Source organism: Microcaecilia unicolor, chromosome 2 (genome assembly GCF_901765095.1).
Source record: "Microcaecilia unicolor chromosome 2, aMicUni1.1, whole genome shotgun sequence".
Taxonomy (NCBI): Eukaryota; Metazoa; Chordata; class Amphibia; order Gymnophiona; family Siphonopidae; genus Microcaecilia; species Microcaecilia unicolor.
In genome coordinates this window covers 19,677,623-19,685,738 of record NC_044032.1, presented here as the reverse complement: position 1 = coordinate 19,685,738, position 8,116 = coordinate 19,677,623, and the positions used below count along the sequence as shown (strand labels likewise).

At 48.7% G+C, this 8,116-nt stretch overlaps 1 protein-coding gene across 2 annotated transcripts in view; it reads left to right on the top strand.

Moving 5' to 3' along the window:
- The first annotated feature begins 496 nt into the window (after positions 1 to 496).
- The window catches only part of DNAJB5 (DnaJ heat shock protein family (Hsp40) member B5), a 56,203-nt gene continuing 48,583 nt past the window's right edge, over positions 497 to 8,116 (top strand). The window contains exon 1 of one of the 2 annotated variants that reach the window (XM_030192832.1): positions 497 to 606. Coding sequence is in view for 1 of the 2 variants with exons in the window: in XM_030192831.1 (XP_030048691.1) it covers positions 701 to 762 (62 nt within the window). In the remaining variant the exon portion in view is untranslated. Of the gene's footprint in view, positions 607 to 642; positions 763 to 8,116 lie in introns of those variants that run through there. The other variant, XM_030192831.1, reaches the window with a different exon arrangement.

Sequence of the window (8,116 nt, the reverse complement as noted above, 5' to 3'; positions counted from 1 at the left end):
GTTACGCTCCGCTGAAACGTAGAACGTTACACCAGCGTCAATTACATCTCCCGGAAAGGTAAAAACTCCGGGGAGCGGAAGTGGAGGCGTTCAACAAGACTCTGTTACTCGCGCCAGTGACGTCACCAGCTTCCAGAACCTTCTCCAGGGAATCCCACCACTACCACCTAAAACTGTCCCGCACTCAGCGAGTGAGTGGTTCAAAGGGTCCAATAAGAAACCTGGGGGCGGAGCTCTCTGTCAGCGGCTCCGCCAATGACAAGTACAGAGGGGTGGAGCTTGGCAGCCTAGTCAACCAATCGGAAAGGATGCGGTGATTGCTTTTCGCAAACTAGCTAATCAGCGCTCGGTGCACGTGTCGGCGAAGTGGGGGGGAGCCGCTCCGTGCACTTGTGAATTAAAGCTCTGGCTTACTACCAGTGAGTGGCGGTACGCTGAACCAATGGAAGCTGTCAGCCGTGACAGCCGTCTCGGAGCGGCCCGGTGGTTGGTAGGCTGCGAAGGCGGGTTTCCCGTGACGTCGGGAGCCGCTGGTGCCGGGCGCTGAGCGAGGCTTGGAGTTGTGTGTCTGACTGTGTCAGTGTGGTCGTTGGAGAGCTGCACACGGTAAGGATGTGTGTGTGAGTGTGTCCCAGCCGGCGGGCGCGTGCTCTCTCTCTCTCTGTTTTAAAGCGAGAAATGTCCGGATGGAGGGGCTGGAATGAGGCGAATTTCCCTTCCTCGCGGCGCGCGCTGGAGCTTTTTAGTCTTTACCCAGAAAAGGTACCGGTACCTTCCTCTGTCCTATCACTGTCTAATGGGGAGGGAGGGGGAGTAAATGTTACTGTATATGATGTGGGGAAGTTGGTCCTCTGGGAAGGGGGTGAATCTGCCAAGTATTGGGGAGGGGGAGGGGGAACCTGTCACTATTTGTGGGAGAAGGGAAGAAACTTGGTCACTGTCTTATTGTGGGGGGAGGGAATTGTCACTCAATTATGTGTATGGGTGGGGGGGAGAAACCTGTCACTATCTGTTTACTGTGGGGGGGGGGGGGATAAGGACCGGTCACTGTCTATTATGTGTATGGGTGGGGGAGAAACCTGTCACTATCTGTTTATTGTGGGAGGGGGGGAGAAGGACCTGTCACTATCTGTTTATTGTGTGTGGGGGGGGGGGATAAGGACCTGTCACTGTCTATTATGTGTATGGGTGGGGGAGAAACCTGTCACTATCTGTTTATTGTGGGGGGGGGGGGGGATAAGGACCTGTCACTGTCTATTATGTGTATGGGTGGGGGAGAAACCTGTCACTATCTGTTTATTGTGGGGGGGGGGGAGAAGGACCTGTCACTATCTGTTTATTGTGTGGGGGGGGGATAAGGACCTGTCACTGTCTATTATGTGTATGGGTGGGGGAGAAACCTGTCACTATCTGTTTATTGTGGGAGGGGGGGGAGAAGGACCTGTCACTGTCTATTATGTGTATGGGTGGGGGGAGAAACCTGTCACTATCTGTTTATTGTGGGGAGGGGGGGATGGGATAAGGACCTGTCACTGTCTATTATGTGTATGGGTGGGGGGAGAAAACTGTCACTATCTGTTTATTGTGGGGGGGGAGATAAGGACCTGTCACTGTCAATTATGTGTATGGGGGGGGGAGAAAACTGTCACTATCTGTTTATTGTGGGGGGGGGGATAAGGACCTGTCACTGTCTATTATGTGTATGGGGGGGGGGGAGAAAACTGTCACTATCTGTTTATTGTGGGGGGGGGGATAAGGACCTGTCACTGTCTATTATGTGTATGGGGGGGGGGAGAAACCTGTCACTTTGTTTATTGTGGGGGGGGAATAAGGACCTGTCACTGTCTATTATGTGTATGGGTGGGGGGAGAAACCTGTCACTATCTGTTTATTGTGTGTGGGGGGGGAATAAGGACCTGTCACTGTCTATTATGTGTATGGGTGGGGGGAGAAACCTGTCACTATCTGTTTATTGTGTGTGGGGGGGGATAAGGACCTGTCACTGTCTATTATGTGTATGGGTGGGGGGAGAAACCTGTCACTATCTGTTTATTGGGGGGGGGATAAGGACCTGTCACTGTCTATTATGTGTATGGGTGGGGGGAGAAACCTGTCACTATCTGTTTATTGTGGTGGGGGGGGGATAAGGACCTGTCATTGTCTATTATGTGTATGGGTGGGGGAGAAACCTGTCACTATCTGTTTATTGTGGGGGGGGGGGGGATAAGGACCTGTCACTATCTGTTTATTGTGGGGGGGGGGATAAGGACCTGTCACTGTCTATTATGTGTATGGGTGGGGGAGAAACCTGTCACTATCTGTTTATTGTGGGGGGGGGGGATAAGGACCTGTCACTGTTGTGTGTATGGGGGAGGAAGAGAGTGACCTCTCACTGTCTGTTGTGTGTGGGGGGGAAGGAAGAGAGAGACCTTGCACTGTCCCTTTCACTGTGGGGGGGGGGGGGGCGAAAGGGACCTGTCACTGTCTGTCTATTGTATGTTTGGGGGGAGGAGAGAGAGAGAGATCTGTCACTATTTGTCCATTGTGTGTATGGGATGGGAAGAGAGAGACCTCTCACTGTGTGTGTTGGGGGGAAGAGACCTCTCACTTTCTGTCTGGTGTGGGGGGGGGGGGGGGGAGGGAGAAAAAAATATTTCTCACTGTCTGTCTGTCTATTATGTGTGAGGTGGAGACCCGAAACTGTCCATTTGTGCGTCCTGTCACTGTCTGTCTACTGGAGTTTTCATGGGGAGATCTATCGCTGTCTTTTGGGGAGGAAGAGTTTTTATTAACTCTGTATGTGAAGTCAGTCTGACGTTTTTCTATCTTCAGTGCTATCACTTTGTGGGGGGGGGGGGGTCTGATTGTATTAGTGTTATTTAACAGGTTGTTACTGTACTGTGGCAATGTATTCTTTATAGGGAAGAGAGGGGGGGGAGTGTCTGGGTGGACTGAGCTGGGAAGAGAAGGGCGAAGGGCCAGATGTCATTATGTAGAAGGATAAGTCAGTGTGTTGGAAGACTCAGGAGACCAGAGCTGAGAGCAGGAGATCAAAGGAAGAGGCACTTAGATAAATTTTTCTCCTTCCCCCCCCCCCCCCCCCCCCCCCCCCCCCCACCCCCAGTGCCTTTTCCATCTCTGTCTCCTCCCGCTCTCCCTTTTCTAAAAAAAAAGTGATGGGGATTTCTCTCCATGCTCCTTTTTCTTCCTGCCTGCCTTTGTCCGGAGATGACTTCCTCAGCGTAACAGTGTGCCAGGTTAGCCTGGTAACTGATTCTACGTGGAGAGCCTATTGATGTGCTCAATTAAAAATAGATCGGGCTTGGCTCTCTGAAATCCTCATTCTTGTTCTTTTTACCATGTTTTAGCTGTACAGCAGCAGCAAAGCGCATACTGTCTTGCACTGTCACAGGATCTGAAAGGTTGGTGCTTGAACCAAAAATTCTTGAAAAATGTGAACTTTGAATTCCAGGCTTTCCCCCCCCCCCCCCCCAAAGCAGACTCTCCTTAAAGACTAGAAAGGTAGGAATTAGAGAAGGGCACCGATTTATTTTATCCCTGTTGCCAGCTGACCCCGGATGACTGTAATCTGATTCCTGACCGCTGCTTTCTCTGCTTCACTGCCCTGTCTTGAGAGTGTCCAGATTCACACTGACATGCCTTGGCCCTAGCTTTACAGCCCAATCTCAGCAAAATGGAAAGTCACTTCTCTTATTAAATGTCAGGTCCTGGCATGATGCTCTGAATCCAGTTTGGAAACTGAATGCTTTTTTCTAATTATGCGAACGAAAGGCTTCTATGCTGGCGCTTGTACGGGGAGCTAGTAGCTGTTTAACATGGCCTTTATCATTGTCTCATTGTGAACAGAGTTTGGAGCAGCCTACTCCGAAGCGATATTGATTCTCTTTTTGCAAATGTGATCTTTGAACTGCTTGTGTCCTTTATAAGGAAAGTAGAAAATGTTCTTTTGAAGCTGTAATGGTGTCAGAACCCAGTGAGACTGGTGATTCCTACAAAGGACTCGTGTGAGTAATGCATTCAGAATTAAAAAGTCTGGATTTTTTTTTTTCACATTAGGACTCCAAAGTGTTTCTTATTCTCTTTCTTCTCCTATGTAAGGCTTTGCTTCTTACGCCTCCTCATCTGGCTTTTTATCGGGAAGCCGCTAAGTTTTCCCTGTTTTCTTAAACATTCTAGCACCCTCCTGTGGTTGAGACCATTGTTTCCCTTTAATGCTGCTTTCACTTCTGCTTGATCCATGTCTTCTTCGTGTGACCACTAGAGTTGATAGTGGCTCCAGGTGGCTGTCTCTCTTTCCAGAAAATTGAGACCACAACTTCCACAGAGCACCCAGTTTGAGACTTGGCACCATAAGCTGGAAATCTATACCTGATCTGGTGTTTTCCTTTTGGTAAACACAGATCAGCCCGTGGATGAAAAGACCAAGTTTTGAGGACCTTCAGATAACGAAAGAAATTATCATAGTATTGAAGTAAACTGTTTTTTCTTGGAATTCATTGTCCTTGGAGGTTTGCTAGCAGGCTCTGGATACCTTACAAGGAGTCAAACCATCTGTGAGAAGGATGTGACACCCGGAGCTGGAAACATGCAAGTGCATGGAAAATTTCTCTACCAAAGTAGGAGTTATCAAGGGGTATTCTGCAGATGAAACTCTTGTTAGGGAAAGGGGATGGGATTTGATATACTGCCTTCTCCGAGGACAAGCAGGACAGTGATATCCTTACATCTGGGTGACATCATCCCCACGGAGCCCAGTTTAGGACACTACCCAGGGTTCAGTAACTTTTAAAAGGCTTTTGGCAGCAACCCCATCATGTATGTGTGAGTGCCTTCCCACCTGATGTGCAAGCACGGAACTCTATTGTTTTTTTTTCCCCACGGAGCTAGGAGGTCATGTTTTGTGTCTCCCCTTCTTTGCGTTATTTCTGCCTTCCCGTGCAGGGATTTGTGGCTAGTTTTTCAACTTTTCTTCATGAAAGTTTTTAGTTTCTTACCTCCCTCTGACCAGTGGGTACTTCAAATAGTCTGAGTAGGATACTCTGTCAGCTGACAACAAACACCTCCAAATTGCCCACCACAAACGTCTGTCTTCTCACTGCTCGACACGAGCAGGTACTTGCGGAGGAACTCTCTGCTCTTCTCCAGACCCACATGGTCAAGCCCGTTCCACCAGGGCAGGAAGAGCAGGGATTCTATTCCAGGTACTTCGTCACCAAGAAAACAGGAGATTTCACCCCATCCTAAACCTAAGGGCCCTGAACAAATATTTGGTCAAAGAGAAGTTCAGTCTGGGCTCTGTTCTCCCCATGATTCAGAAAAACGATTGGCTATGCTCTGTGGACTTACAGGATGCATATACCCACATCCAGATACTCCCAGTCATCGGAAGTACCTCAGATTTATAGTAGGGAAGCACCACTTTCGGTACAGTGTTCTGCCATTTAGCTTCGCATCCGCACCCATGGTCTTCACCAAATGTCTTGTCACTACGCAGACTGGGAGTGCATGTGTTTCCTTATCTGGACGATTGGCTGGTCAAGAGCACGTCGCAGGAGTTTGCTCAAGAATCGATGCAGAGGACTATCCGGGTGTTGGAGTTTGTAATCAACTACCCAAAGTCCCATCTCCAACCCGTTCAACATATAAGAGCCCTGTTAAACACAGTACAAGCTTGGGCTTTCCTTCCTCTGGATCGGCAATTGACATTAGTCACTCAACCAGATTCACAGCAGCCAGCAGGTATCAGCTTGGCATCTGTTGAGATTGCTAGGCCATATGATCTCAACAGTGCATGTCACCACCTTTGCACATTTCCAGTTCAGGAGAGCCCAGTGAACCCGAGCTTCTCAGTGGCATCGGGCCACTGGGAATCTAAACGATGTTATCCAGGTCACATCACAGCTCAAGCAATCTCTACACTGGTGGTTAAATCGATCCAGTTTGGTCTGGGGACTACCATTCCAAATTCCGCCGCCCTGAAAAATCTTGACCACGGATGCATCCAACCTGGGCTGGGGAGCTCATGTAGATGGGCTTCACACTCGAGTGACATGGTCCTCCCAGAGAGTCTCTTCACATCACTCTCATGGAACACTCTAAAGGCTTTCAGAGATCATCTGATAAATTATGTTAATTCAAATGGACAATCCAGTTGCAATGTATTACATAAGCAGGAGGGTATGGGCTTATACCCCTTTTGTCAGAAAGCAGTTCAGACATGGCAGTGGGCTCTAACTTCCTACATGGTGCTCAGAACCACATATCTAGCAGGAAAAGATAATTGTCTGGCAGACAGGCGGATTAGGGTCATACAACAACACTAGTGGTCTTTCAATATCTGCGTAGCCCACGAGATCTTCCGAGCTTGGGGCAGTCCTTTGGTGGATCTCTTTGCCACTCGCCTAAACAAAGTGCCTCAGTATTGCTCCAGGCTCAGGTAACACAACAGACTAGCATCAGATGCCTTCCACTTGCATTGGGGGGGGGGGGGTGTTTGTTCTCCCATTCCTCTAGTAAGGAAAACTTTGTTGAAACTCGAGCAAGATCAGGAAGCCATTATCTTAATATCACCGTATTGGCCGAGGCTGATCTGGTTCCCTCTACTTCTGGAGCTGTCCTCCGACGATCCATGGAGATTGGGCCATTTTCTAACCATCATAATACAGAATGAGGGGTCCCTTTTGCATCCCAACTTCAGATCCTGACTCTCATGGCCTGGATATTGAGGGCATAGAATTTGCGTCCTTGTACCCACCTGAGGATGTCTCCAGAATTTTGCTGGCTTCCAGGAAAGATTCCACTAAGAGGAGCTATTCTTTTAAATGGGGAAAGTTCGGTGTATGGGCAAGGCCCTAGATCCACTTAACTTGTCCTACACAAAAACTGCATCCTGCACCTTTCTGAGGCTGGTTTAACCCAACTCTGTAAGGGTTCACTCCTCTGCAATTAGTGCTTATCATATTCATGTGGAGGACAAGCCCATCTCTGTAACTCTCTAGTTGTTCGTCCTGTCAAACCTCCCACAGTGTCTTGGGATCTCAATGTCGTCCTCACCCAGCTGATGAAAGCTCCTTTTCCGCCACTAGACTCCTGTCAGCTGGAAGGTCTTGTTTGTGGTGGTGGTCACTTCAGCTCGCAGAGTGAGTGAGCTTCAGCTCTAGTAGCTGATCCGCCTTGTACTAAATTTCATCATAACAGGGTAGTCCTCCGCACACATCCTAAGTTCCTTCCTAAGGTAGTGTCGGAGTTCCATCTTAGTCGTTCTGCCAACATTCTTCCCAAAACCTCATGTCCATTCTTGCAAAAGTGTACTACGTACCTTAGACTGCAAGTGAGCCTTAGCCTTCTAAGCCCGTAGACAATCCACCCAGCTTTGTTTCTTTTGATCCCAACAGGGTAGGGACAGTGCATTTGATTCAACTGCTACCAGATTGCATCTCCTTTACTTATGCCCAGGCAGGGCTGACTCTGGAGGGTCACGTCACAGCTCATAATATCAGAGCCATGGCTGTGTCGGTAGCTCACTTGAAGTCAGCCTCCATTGAGGAGACTTGCAAGTCTACAAAGTGGTCTTCAGTTCACACATTTACATCTCATTGCTGCCTCAAGCAAGATACCTGATGCGGCAGTCCGTTTGGTCAGACAGTCCTGCAGGATTTGTTTGGTGTTTATAATCCAACTCCACCCTCCTAGGTCCCATTTTATTCAGTTCCATGCTGCATCTCCACAATCGGTTAATTGGTTCAACCTTATCTAGCCATTGCAAGACTCTATTCTCCTACTATTGTTGTTTTCAGTGAGTCTGATAGCTAGGGATTCCCAGATGTAAGGATACCACTATCCTGCTTGTCCTCGGAGAAAGCGAAGTTACTTACCTGTAGTAGGTGTTCTCCATGGACAGCAGGACAGGTATCCTTACAACCCTCCCACCTCCTCTAGGAGTTGAATTCTTTTCCAGCTATTATGTCACTGAGAGTCCCTTGCTTGCACCCATGTGCAGTGGGGCTGCTGCTGAAAGCCTCATTGGGTAGCATCCCACACAGGGCTCAGTTGGGATGATGTCATTCAGATGTAAGGATACCTGTCCTGCTGTCCT